This window comes from Perognathus longimembris, chromosome 28 (assembly GCF_023159225.1).
Source record: "Perognathus longimembris pacificus isolate PPM17 chromosome 28, ASM2315922v1, whole genome shotgun sequence".
Taxonomy (NCBI): Eukaryota; Metazoa; Chordata; class Mammalia; order Rodentia; family Heteromyidae; genus Perognathus; species Perognathus longimembris.
Window position 1 is genome coordinate 74,411,987 of NC_063188.1, and position 13,929 is coordinate 74,425,915.

A 13,929-nucleotide genomic window follows, 5' to 3' on the forward strand; every position below is an offset into this window, starting at 1 on the left:
TACAGGTATGAATCACAGTGCTTGACAATAAGGTTTTTAGTATGTTAGAAAGTGAAGATAGAGATGGATGAGCTAAAAATCTAGATTCTAGGCCCAATTTCACCACTAGCTTTCTTAAATTTTACCTTCTTAGGAATCATTTTTCTCAGTAAAGCAAGGGCTTTGGTTTACATAGTCTCTAAATTTACTTCTAGAGTGAGTATCACTATGTGAAACAATTATAGTTTTATAACAAATTGTTAGTTTTCCCATAATAATCCCCTTCTATTTTTACTATTGGAAGGTGACTGTGTAAGAAAAGGTAAGAAATCTAAGTATTTGGGAGTGGGATTTAAATTCATCAAAATTTTCTTCTATGACAAGATTTGACTCTGAAAAAGCATGTTTTACTACTGTTCCAACTCAAGTGTATTTTGCCTCAAAGAATCTGAAATTACTGGAACAACTCTGGGTAATTCAGTCTTTAAGTCAAAACTTGCTCAAAGGGAGATAGAAATAAGGCTATGCCATGAGTCTTGGCTTCAGACATAGGCTGAAACAAATTTGAATTTGTTTTGAGTTTGTTTCTAGGCATCAACTCCCTTTCATCATTTTAGTGTCCACCCCATTTACCCAAGTACAATATGAACAATGTATATTATTTTTATAGCCAGTTCTAGGGCTTGAACTCAGGATCTGAGTGGTGTTCCTGAACTTTTTGCTCAAGACTAGCACTCTACTTCTTGACCCATAGCCCAATCTGGCTTTTTGGTGGTAAATCAGAGATGAAAGTCTCGTAGACATTCCTTCTCAGGGCTGGCTTTGAACTGTGATTCTCAGATCCCAGCCTGGCACAAATAACGCATATTTTAAGGCCAGAAAGGCTTAATATTGAATCCTGTTCATATGAATATTTACTGTAAGGTCTGCCTTTTATTTAGGGTAGGTGTTCCACTGACTTTTAAAGCATTCACTCAAAAATTCAATGTATATCTTACAAAATTAGGAAAAGTGAAGGAAAGGGTGGGTTAGGAGGGATGGGTGAGAATGATGAAAGAAGTGACATTGATCAAGATGCATTGTATTCATAAACTGTTTTGTGGAATGATAACTCCTTTGTACAACTACCTGCAGATTTTTTAAAGCAATCATACAATGACCAAAAGGATATAGTAGATGCAGACTGGAATGCCATTCAGGATTGCTTGAAAGCATATGAAGTAATTCATTCATAAATATTATTCACTGCCTTCTGTTGGTTGGCTGCCCACAAATAATGCTCATTCAACCTCTGTTTCAAACCAAAGTTGATTCTCTTTTTTGTATGTGCCAGTACTGGGGCAACTCAGGACCTTGACACTGTCCTTTAGCTTTCTTGCTCAAGGTTGGCACTCTACTACTTGAGCCATGGCTTCAGTTGTGGCTTTTAGGTGGTTAGTTGGAGACAAGAGTCTCATGAACTTCCAACCTGAGCTGGCTTTGTACTGCTGACCCTCAGATTTGAGTCTCCTGAGTAGTTAGGATTACAAGTGTGAGCTACAGAAGCCTGGCGTATTTAAGCTCGTGAATTAGAGTAAGTCACTAAAGTAGTTAACTATGAAGAGGATAGCTGCAAATTTTTGCTCCTTAAAAGGCAGATTATATCTATACCAGTGGCTCTTGCCTGTAATTCTAGCTACTTAGGAAGCTGAGATCTGAGGATTGCAGTTCAAAGCCAACCTGGGCAGGAAAGTCCATGAGATTTTTATCTCCAATTAACCACTAGAAAACAAGTGGTACTGTGGCTCAAAGTGGTAGAGTACTAGCCTTGAGTGATAAAGCTCAGAGACAACATCCAGGCCTTCAATTCAAGCCCCAGGACCAACAACAAAAGGCCTATATAAGCTGGGTGCCACTGGCTCATGCCTATAATCCTAGTTTCTCAGGAGGCTGCAATTTAAGGATCATGGTTCAAAGCTAGCCTAGGCAGGAAAGTCCATGAGATTCTTACCTCCAGCTAATTACCAAAAGCCAGAAATGGAGCTTTGATTCAAGTGGTAGAGTGCTAGCCTTGAGCCGAAAAGTTCAGGGAAAGGCACCCAAGCCCTCAGTTCAAGCCCCAGAACTGGCACTAAAGAATGGGCTGATATGACTGTTTAGTTTGGGTGCAAGCTGGGGTGGGGAGAAATATGTACGAAGAGAGAAATATGGAACTAACAGGCCCTGGAGATGATCAGAGAATATCCATGTAGCCTCTGAGTGACAGGACAGAATATCACTTCTTGACAGCTCCCCAGGTTCTTTGAAACTTAATTATAGCTCATTTTTTTCCATTTAGATTCAACAGGACAGGTAGATTTTTAACATACCCATATGGTCACATCCCTGACACAATTTTATTTTTCTCAAGCCACTTTAAGTAGCTTTTAGCTCCTTGCAACCCAAAGAAATCTTCCAGAAAAATAAATCAAAAGATTTACGTACAAAAGTACAATCAAAGCTTGTGTTAAAGAAAAAAAAAAAGAAAGAAAGAAAGAAAGGAAGGAAGGAAGGACATAAGAAAGAGAAGGCTATTTGATCACTTGGGTGTTTTAAAGCTATTCAAAGAGGAGATAAAAATCCTCTAAAATGAGCTCGCAAAGCCTCTTGATCTTGACTTGCCACACACTCTCCAGTAATCCAATAATTTGTCTCAAATCTCTGATATCTTCATAGTAGGTTGTTTGCTCTCAAGCTATGCAATAAAAAGTCATCAATAAGGAGTTCCAAACATGAATTTTGATTTATTTAAGTTTTTCTGGTTCTCTTCCCTTTCCCCCTTTTTTTCATATCCACTCGCAGATTACAAACATGAACGAATGTGTATGCACAGGTGCACATGCACGTGCACCTGTGCACACACACTCATGCTTCTTATCAAGAAAAAAGTTAACAGCAGATGTGTCCATCAACTATTTGACCAGTGAAAATGAAACTAAAATATATGTATGTATGTATTTGCATAAAGCAATCCTTACTGATCATTTCCCTTGCCTACACAAATTTTCATTTCAATTCTAAAGAATAAAGCAGATACTTAGGATAGTCTTTGACAATGGCATACGTACTTATGCCAGAGTAAAAGCCAGGATACTAGCCTTCTCTATCTTTTTAGGTAAAAGCAATTTAAGCGTGAAGCCTTTTATTCTTGGAAATAATTACTTATGTAATTTCTCTCTCTTTATACATTTTCTATTAAAAGTAATTGATAATTTTACAATTACTTGTTCTTTCTTTGAACCTCCTGGAGGACTGTTGTCAATTTTATCCACTAAACCTGGTAATATGATAGCAATGTGTGTGTGTGTGTGTGTGTGTGTGTATTTACAGTTTAAAAAGTGCACTCACATTTCCTATAGTAACCTCTAGCTCAGAAGGAGCAATACAGAAATACAAATAACAAGGTGTAGTAAGCAAGTTTAAAGTGTGGTGTTGAGAAACACTTTGGAAGCCATGGCTCAGTATTTCTCAAGCAACTAAATCTTGTGGCTCTACTTAACTGTCTTCACCCAATAAATACGTTTCTATGTCTAGAGTCATGTGTATGTACATATGTCTACACATCAAATACTTTCCCTTCAATGGCACAATTTACAATCCACGACAGGTTGGAAGCCTTCTTCATAGAATGGGATGACATGTAAGAAGGATAATACCAATAAAGACTCAGCTGGTTATGATGAAGGAAGTGTCACTGTTCAAAATTATACTCAATATCTAAGAGTGATTAGCATGTGTATTTCTAAAGGACATAGTTGGCATGAGAATAGAAAAAAGAGAGAAAAAGAGTAGCCTATTGGTTTGTATTTTCTGGGTGATTTCTTTTAAACTGTCACGCACGATAGAAAACATACTCAGTGTAAGAGGTCCAAATCTTGTCATCAGTCTGGTCATGTGTCACAGTGCAGGTGCCGGTGGAGTTGCATGCTACCATGTGGAAGCCAGCATCAGCTAGTTTGTCAAAGGCTTGTTCAAGAAAAGTGAATTTGAGGTAGTAACGTGAAGTATATCGCTCAGGAGGACGATCAGGGTCTCTGCTCTCATTCAGCGTATCTCCAAACACTTCTTTGGCCAGTGAGATCTTACCACATACCATGATTCGGGCCACCCGGCGGAATTTGGCATCTGTTTGACTGTCCCGACCCAGAGTATAGGAGCCTCGATAACCAATTGTGATGAAGCCTGCCTTCTTGAGATCAGAACTGGTGGCTGTTGTCATAGCTAGGGTGTTATCAGGGCCAGTAATTGGGATGGTGTTACTTGAAGAGAGATTAAGCATAGTGTCAATGCTGGGGGACAACTCTTCTAGGTCAGTTTGGCATAGGTCATTACCAGATGAGTTGAGCTTGTTTATTTTAAGAGCCAACATCTTGACAAGTTCTGGCAACTTGAAGTATTCTGCTTCTCTCTGGAGCCGACCACACTCTGGAAAGTGGTCAGGAAGAATGACTTGCAGATCTCTCATGTAGTCTAGCACATAGCGAAAGAGAAAACCATCTCGATCTATAAAGAATCTCCCTTTACTGTCTTGGATCAGGGAGCAAGAATTCCTTTCATTAAACATTTCCCAGAGCAGGGAACCAGGAATGCTGACCAAAGTAGGATATCGAGTTATGTACACCTGACCACCTACATTAAGTTCAATAATCTCAGGGAAATGACTGGAATCCTCACTTAGATTAGTACAAACTGATTTTTCTGGCATGGCCATATTGACCTGCAAAAACAACAAAACACATTGGTTTAAAGTAAGGGTTTGCAAAATGAGAATTGTGTTCATATGAACTTGTATGCTTAAAATATATACTTTATATCAAGAAATTCAAGCAAAAGCATAACCTTTTCTGTCTGTGTTTAACTTGAGAATGACAGCATAGTAAAACATTGGATGGTTTGGTTTGGCTTTGCAATCTTTTTTTTTAATGTATATGTGTGTGTGTACCAGTCTTGGAACTTGAACTCAGGGCCTGGGCACTATCCCTGAGCTTTTTTGCTCAAGACTAGAGCTCTATCACTTTGAGCCACAATTCCACTTCTGGCTTTGTGGTAGTTAATTAGAGATAAGAAGAGTCTCGTGGACTTTTATGACCAGGCTGGCTTGGAACTGCGATATTCAGATCTCAGCCTCCTGAGTAGCTAGGATTAAAGTTATGAGCCACCAACATTCAGGTGCTTCTTTTGAACTAAGTGCTGGAGATTAAATTTATGGCCTCTCACACCCTAGACAAGTAGTTTACCACTGAATCACACCCTTAGCCCTTGCAAATTTTTCTCAAATGACCCTCTGAATTCTGTGTGTCACCTAATCCTTCATCTGAGTTCATGATAGGTTATCACAGTTCATGCCAGGCCCCTTTTCTGTGATTATTATTTAATTATAAGTTATTCTCATACTCCATTCTCTCCTGTATATACTTCTAATACAGGCTGACAAGTTTAGTATATAAAATGTACTTTATAGTTTTAGGTAGATACATACATCATTTTATTATATATTTCATTCTTTTTTTACTCTCAGCACAAAATTATGAAGATTATGCTGATGCTCATATATAGAATCCCTTGCTTCTAATTGAAAAGTAACATCAACTACATTTTACCATTCCTATTCCCAATAATTAAACCCAGATTATTTTCAACTCTCTCTTCTAAATGCACATTCTTACACATGTTCTCTATAATTACAAATTTTAGCCTCTTTCTCTATTTTAAACTTTAATTTTACATTGCAAGTGCTTGCTGACTGCTACGGGAGCATCTTGAATTGAGGGCACCCAAATTACTTTTATGCGTATGAAAGTATTTGGCAAATTTTTAGTTTTTAATTGGATTCATGTTTCTAGCCTAGCCAAGTTATATTTTCCAACCTTTCCTTGCCCCCAGTCAATACTACCATAATTTTCTCAGTAATTTGATTTTGAAATTCAGAAACCTCTGAGGTATCTTAATGTCTTATTAATCCTCCTTATTCACATTTCTCACAAACCTAGAAATCATACATTTGCTGTATTTTCTGTAATACATTGTTATTACTGTCACTTCTCATTTCATATTCTGAGCTAATATGAGATGAGAACATACTAATTGGTCTATCTCTCATTGCTACCCATTCACATTCTTCTGCTCCCTTGTCCAACCCAAGACACTCAAGATTCTGTTAACAGACTAACTGCTATCACATATCCCTGTTTAACCATCTTTAGTGGCTTTGCTTTGCTTATATATCAAATCAAAGCCTCTTACCTTAGAACTGAAAACTCCACAAAGCTAGTCTCGTTCTCTCTTTTATAATAAGAGTATCTAACACTGTACAGGACTTAAGTGGGTACTAATAAATATTTTGATGATAAACCCATAGAGAGAGATGATAAAAGGGTGACATTGTTCAAGATGTGTTGTGATACTAAATTGACATGTCAAATTGAAACTGCTTTGTGAAACTAATTAAAGATAATAAAAAATAATAAGCCAGGCACCAGTGGCTCATGCCTGTAATATTAGCTACTTAGGAGGCTGAGATCTGAGGATCGAGGTTCAAAGTCAGCCTGGGGAAGGAAAGACTGGGAGACTCTTATCTCCAATTAGCTACCAGAAAACTGGAAGTGGTGCCGTGGCTCAAAGAGGTAGAGCACTAGCTTTGTGCTGAAGAGTTCAGAGACAGTGCCCAGGCCCAGAATTCAAGCCCCATGACCAACAAAAATACTTACGTACATACATACATACATACATACAACAGAACTCAAGCCCCATGACCAACAAAAATACATACGTACATACATACATACATACAACTGGTAAAAATATTTGCCCGACCTATAACTAATAAGTAGCTGTGCTGGTGTCCAAACTCAGTCTCCCTTTTGATTATATCTGAGTACTTTACCTGTAAAAATAAAAGGGGGGGTTAGTTCATTCTTGCCTCCCCATGATACATTCATTTCTTTTTTGCTTTTACTCTCCTGCAAATCTGTGTGTGTGTGTGTGTGTGCACGCACGTGCGCACACACACGTGCACATGCACATGCCAGTGCTGGAGCTTGAACTCAGATCCTGGGCACTTTTCCTGGGCCTTATCTCAGACTGGTAGTCTATCACTTGAGCAACACCTGTACTTCTTAGTTTTTGCTGGTTAATTGAAGATAAGAATTTTCTGCCTGGGCTGGCTTTTGAACCAAGATCCTTATATCTCAGCCATCTGAATAGGTGGGATTACAGGTCTGAACCATAGCACCAGACTCTTTTGCAAATCTTAATCCACCTCTTTGACATCCATCTTTACTTCAAGGAAAACCTCAGAACCTTAGTAAAATTAGTGTCTTCATCATATGTCTACATTAAACTTGAGAAACCTCAGTGCTTTTTAACTAAATTGTTTTTCTAGTCTTTTATATAATATAATAATAGTAGTATTCATATAAATAATAATATATAACGTTTATGAAGCACTTATGATATACTTCTTATAACTCCTTTTCATATAACTTCATTGTTTTTAATAATCCAACAAGGTAAATATTATCATTCTTGATAGGACTTCTGCTTTCAGTCTTCATTCACGTACTAATCTGTCCTTCACACAACTAGAATTATCTCAGTAAAATGTAAAACAGATTCGGACCTTCCCAGCATAAACCTTGTCAAAGATACCTCACTGTCTACAGAATGAAATTCATACATGTTATATAAGTATATGAAAAAAATTCTACAATCTGGACTTTTGCCTTGCTCATGCTTTGTCTTTAATCCCAACATTCTCTCCATTTAGCCACACTGGATCAAGATCCAGTTCATCAAACTCATCCAATTTGTTATGCCCATATGCCTTAAACTTATCATTACCCTTGCTTGAAATGTTCATTTCATTTTTGCTCTACTTATGCCCAATCTCCTTGTCCCTTCTTGTGGAATAATATAAGAAATTAGCAAGTCTGGATTTGAATCCTAACTCTACCACTTACTAAGTGGGTAACTTTGGGAAAACTACTTAATTTGTCTGAGCCTCAGTTTCCTTATCCCGACCTGTATTAATAAGATAAGGAGAAAAGTGTAAAGCATATAAAGTACTTAACATACTACCTGGCATGTAGTCGGTATTTAACAGATGGCTGGCTATCTTAGCCAGTAAAAGAACATTTTTTAAACTGATATTTTTCAGCATTTCTCCTATCTAATACATGTCTAAAGAAAAGCAGTGAAAATTTTCTTTCCACTGAGTTGATTATGGCACTAGAAGTCTCATAATGATCCACTGAGATTCTGCTAAAATGAAGACTCCCCTTTAACTTTATTTTTAATTTTCTGCTGCAGCTTAAAAATACTTCTATTAGAGCACTTATCAGAGCATAGATAGAACATATATTTTCTGTATTGTTTACAGAAATATATAAATATATAACACTTCTCTCTCTCTCTCTCTCTCTCTATATATATATATATATACACAACTGTGCCTAATAAACCTTAAGATACAAAACAATCTTATATCACTATGGATCTCCAGCACTGTGAAGCTGGCAAGTAGCAAGTTTGTAATAATTACAAATATCAAATAAATCATCAACAAACAAATATATTATTAATCTCATTAATTTCCCCAAAGTGCAATATATAAATATAAACCCACTTATGGAAATCTCTTTGGAATAGATTTATATGAATAAGAAGTATACATGCACTAGATTTTGCAGACCTGATTTTTTAAAGGTGCATTTATTCCTTCCAAAATAATAACAAAAGTCCAATATGTATTTTCCCCATTTTACAGATTATTTTATAATGCAATTAAGGAGCCAAAAATAATCAGTGTAAAGAGTATGTTTTTTTTTTCTTTTTAGCAAGCTTGTTGGCTTTGGCAATTATTCTGCTCAGGTCATCTGAGGGTCTAACATCCTGTGAGTCAGAGTTACATTCAATTTGAGAAGTCACGCTGTGTATTCGATTCTGCCTTTTACATTTACAAAGGAAGTTTTAGTTAACTTCTGAAAACACAATCTTTATTTCTTGAGAAAGAAGACTGGTGAAGAAAAGTCAGGACAGAAACTGCATGGAACTTTCAGCTGCCACCGCTCTGAGGCACAACCACAAACAGTTTAAAACACAAACAGGAATTTTACTCTGAAAGTTATTCATGAGATGACTTACAGCTAGGTGTCTCAAAAGGACATTGCTTATTTTTTTAAGAAATAAAAAGAGAGGGCTGGGAATATGGCCTAGTGGTAGAGTACTTGCCTCGCATACATGAAGCCCTGGGTTCGATTCCTCAGCACCAGATATATAGAAAAAGCCAGAAGTGGCACTGTGGCTCAAGATGTAGAGTGCCAGCCTTGAGTAAAAATAAGTGAGAGACAGTGCCCAAGCCCTGAGTTCAAGCCCCAGGACTGGCAAAAAAGAAAAGAAATAAAAAGGTAGTTTTCCCAATAATGAAAGAAACTTAATTTTACAAAGCCCTTATTACTGTCATATATTAAGTCAGGCAGGACATACCTCTCAAACAGAAAAATCCCTATCTGTTTCCATGTATTTGAAATGTGCAAGTTTCTTTTATGAATAAAATCTTTTGATATTTCCTTTTTCCACTTTCTCTATCCCAACATTCTTGGTTTAGCGGGTTTTGCTTACAGTGAAGCAAAAATCACTTCATTCAATCTAGCCATACCTCAGTTTTTGAAATGCTTGCTTGAGTAATAGCCTTTTAAAGAATCATGAAATATCTCATTTATCCTCTTTTTTGCACAAACCAGAGGCTGATAAGGGCTTGTGGTTAGGTGCTCTCAATAAATCAAAGAAATAAAAGTCCTGTAAGGGAGAGGTAAAGAAGACAATGTGTAATGCAAATGGCTTAAACCACATGAAAAAATTGAACCCAGCTATATATTGCACACCCAAAAGAGCTGAGCTGTACATTTCAAGCAAATAGTAGAAAAGTAACTAGTTTATGCATTCCTTCTTTCTGCTATTATATTCTTCCTCCTAATTATAGTTCCTTGTAACCAAGAACCAATGTGTTTAAGGCAAAAAAAAAAAAATCAAAAGCAAATCAGATATGTCCAAACACACCATAATGCCCCCTCTTCATAAGGACATGTGATTTCTTCTTGAAAATGTGAAAGAATGATTTTCTAAGGAAATCAGACAGTTTATAAATGACCAATTTGCAATTTTATGAAGCCTGAAAACCTGGTATCCTAATTGCTCTTCTCTATTTCCCTTATCTCCCCCCTTCCTACTCCTCCCTCTTTGTCCTCCTCCTTCTCCTTCCCCCCTCCTCCCCCTCTTCCTTTTCCTTCTTGTCAAGGTCCTTCTCTGTCTCTGTCTCTCCTCCTTTTGATCAATCAATCCTAACTATATACTCATAAGAATGGAATCATCAATTTAAACTAGAAATGTGGCTCCCACCTTTTATGTTGCTTCAATTCAGGGAAATCCAAGAAATCAAAGTAGATAACAGCAGAACTAAAAGTACAAACAAAAAGACAAAACAACTTTAAGAACTGGGAATAGTTTTTCTTCTACTTGTAGGAGAAATTTCTAAGCAGGGTTCCCTTCTCATTCCAACTAGCTTATATCTGTAGCTTTTTGTCTGCTAGTAAAATGAAATGCTAGTACAGATGTTTTATGTTTGTAATTAACCAAATGATAAAATATCATCTGGATTTCCTCAGTTCTCTTTCTCAGCAAAAGCCTCCCTCTGCTTTTGGATCTCTAGTGTGCTTTTCCAATCAGCGGGTTTCACAAGCAGTCTTCTCTCAATAGAGAAAGGGCAGAGACAGGCGCGCCCCCCCCCCCACCCGAAAGGCAAAAGCTCCTGAATTCCAGAAGCAGTGGACTAGAAAGGAAAGACGGAGGAGGAAATCAATAGTTACCTTGAATCTCCAGCCACTAGGATATTGACAAGGAAAGCCTTAGTCCCAGTCTGCTTTGCTGCTCAGCTGGCTCAACTTCACTTGTGAAATGCCTTCCTGTTCTTCGTCTCCCTTTCCGTGTGCTTTAGTGATTTTAATTTCCCCTTTTAATACTAGCAATCCTGTAGACACTCCTCCTTGGCTATGACATACTTGGCTCCCTCTCCTGCCCGCCTCCCAGATGGAAATGGCAAGGAATTCTGCAGTTGGAGGAGGAAGTAAAGGGAGAGAGAAAGGAAAATGATTACAGTGGTGATGTTAATAAATCAGTGGAACTTGGGGGCAAGGAAGAATTTTTGCTCATTGTTTTCTTTGCACTAGCTGAACAAATAAACCTTTGGCAGATGCAAATTACGTGAATGTTTTTGTGTCATAAAAAAACAAATAGTTGCACAAAAGAGATTTCTATTTAACATGTGTAAGATGCATCTCAAAAGTGTCACCCCTTCCACCATCCCCCCAATCCTCCCATCTATCCCTCCCATACCTGTCACCTCAAGTTTTCTAGTCAGTCTTCATGTATGTACTCTCAATATTATGGCTATATTCACCCACAATTCTTCTTTTTTTTTGTTGGTCTTCCCAGTCCAGACTAATGTTCTCAGTCCAGACACGTTTCAAGCTTCCTAGTATTCATTTTGTTGAACTGCCTATTCATTTTTCAAAGGAGTAACACTGTGGGATCTCATATACTATTCTTTAGTCAATTTGATTGTGTAAATATGCATGTGGTCTTTGTGTTTTCACACATAGTTATAATTTAGATCTCACTTCAACATAGGAGAGAAAACATGTACCCTTTGTTTCTCTGAGGCTGGCTTACTTCACCCAATATAATTTTTTTAGTACACCCAGTGTATACATACATGTATACCCACATACATATAGTCATATATATATATATATATGTGTGTGTGTTAGAATTTTCTGATCCATGAGTTAACTGAAAAAATATAAAATTAGACATGCCAGCCTTCTTTTTGTACCTGCGTCCTTTAAGCCATTCTCTTCTGTAGTCACTTTGCAGCCATTTTGGAATCCAGGAAGGTCAAAGACCACAAGCAGTAAACCTAGTTACTCAGAAAGCTGAGATCTGAGGATAATGGTTCAAATTTATGCCAGGCAGGAAACCCAGGCCAGTAGGAAAGCCCGTGGGAGACTTATCTTTAATTAACCATGAAAACCCCAGAAATGGAGCTTTGGCACAAGTGGTAGAGTGCAAGACTTGAGCAAAAATGCTCGTGGACAGTGCTCAGACTCAGCATTCAAGTCCCAAGACTGACAAGCACAAATGTGTGCATGCACACGCGCGCATGCGTGTACATGCACCCCCACACCCCCTAGCAAAAAAGGGCTGGGAGCATGACTGAAGGGGTAGAATGCTTGCGTAGGATGCACATGTTCCATAGTTCAATCATCACTATATCCAAAAAATACATGAAGGAGGACAATTACAGAACAAGAAGGGACCAACTGGAAGGTGGAAGGACAAGTAGAAGAAAATATGAGAAATCTGAGATGTGATAGAAGTGAAGGTAATTAGAATGGAAGTAAGCATTTGCAATCCATATATCCATATTAATTAATATTTGTAATACATAGGAAAGCATTCAGTCCAATAGTAAAAAATACCCACAAACCCTAATTCCCTCTAAACAACTGAATTACAAAATGAGCAAATGACACGAAGAGGCATTTTTCCAAGGAAGATATGCAAATGGCCAACAGGGACATGAAATGTTGCCCAACATAACTAATCTTCAGGGAAACACAAATCAATACTACCACCTACCATCTGGCTGTTCTCAAAAAAGTAAAAAGAAGCCAGATGCCAGTGGTGCATGCCTCTAATCCTAGCTACTCAGGAGGCTGAGATCTGAGGATAAAGGTTTGAAACCAACTCAGGCAAGAAAACCCTTGTGACTCATCTCCAATTAACCACCAGAAAGCTGGAAGTGTCACTGTGGCTCAAAGTAGAAGAGTGCTAGCCTTGAGCAGAACCGCTCAGGGACAGTACCCAGGCCCTAAGGCCAAGCCCCACAACCAACAAAAAAAGGTAAAAAAGATAACAAGGACAAGTAAAGATAAGGACAAAAAGAGAACTCTTCTATACTGCTAGTGGATAGGAGGAATAACTTTTAGATCTATTTACTGGGGTCAATAATTTATTTCTCATATAAAAATATCTGAAAGTAAACCTCAAGTGCCTTACCTTAAAAATGATAGACAGGGTTTAAGGCATGGCTCAGCTGGAGGAGTACTAGACAATGAGTGAAAGCATCAGGTCCTGAGTTGGAGTTCTAGTCTTGGATCTATAAAAAAAAAAAATAGATAAATGAGTTACTAGATATTCAGCTTGATATCAATCAATCCACATTATTCGTATTTTAGGACATCACATTGTATTTCATGAGTATATACAATTAATATTCCTTAATTAAATTTTGCATTTGTTTGATATCTTCTCAGGTAGTCTACTTTCCATTTCTGGTTAACTTGTTTTTCTTCTTTCACTGAATATTTGTCCAAATCTGTGATGGCTTCTAAGATGGCCATCAATAAACTGTACTTCATCACCATTTGTAACTTCTCCCCCTTTAGTATGAATTTAAATTTAGTAACTCCTTACAATGGATAGAACATGGCAGAAGCGAGAGGACATCACTTTTGAAATTCAGTTATAAAAATATTATGGCTCCAACCTTAGGTTGCTCTCATTTTCTCTTTGATCACCCAACTTGGGGAAAATCAGAGCTTTCAGCTATCCTGTAGAGAAGCCCACATGGCTGGAGATCAAGCTTTCAATAATGACATGAGTGAGCTCGGAAGTTAATCTGGCATCAATGAAGCTTTCAGATAAAAGTGCAGCCACAGCTGATAGCTTGGCTGCAAGCTTGGCTGCCTCCACCTGACAAACCTGATACCCAGATGGACTGTATTTAGATTCCTAACCCACAGTAATTGTATGATTAATAATGTTCATTGTTTCAGGTTGCAAAGCTTAAGGGTCATTTACCTTTGTGTCTTTTTT

At 37.6% G+C, this 13,929-nt stretch overlaps 1 protein-coding gene across 3 annotated transcripts; it reads right to left on the reverse strand.

Annotated features, from left to right (window-relative positions):
• Positions 1–2,019: 2,019 nt before the first annotated feature.
• LOC125343800 (BTB/POZ domain-containing protein KCTD12-like) lies at positions 2,020–10,983 on the reverse strand. Of its 3 annotated transcripts, XM_048336352.1 has the most exons (4): positions 10,860–10,983; positions 10,393–10,449; positions 9,653–9,792; positions 2,020–4,714 (listed from the first exon to the last, which is right to left on the reverse strand). In XM_048336352.1, exon 4 carries the CDS (start codon positions 4,706–4,708, stop codon positions 3,830–3,832), a length of 879 nt encoding a protein of 292 aa, XP_048192309.1. In that variant the 5' UTR covers positions 4,709–4,714; positions 9,653–9,792; positions 10,393–10,449; positions 10,860–10,983; the 3' UTR covers positions 2,020–3,829. The 3 variants fall into 3 exon arrangements, with proteins under 3 accessions (XP_048192309.1, XP_048192308.1, XP_048192310.1); XM_048336351.1 differs by lacking the exon at positions 9,653–9,792; XM_048336353.1 differs by lacking the exons at positions 9,653–9,792; positions 10,393–10,449; positions 10,860–10,983 and adding an exon at positions 6,811–6,953.
• Positions 10,984–13,929: the final 2,946 nt, after the last annotated feature.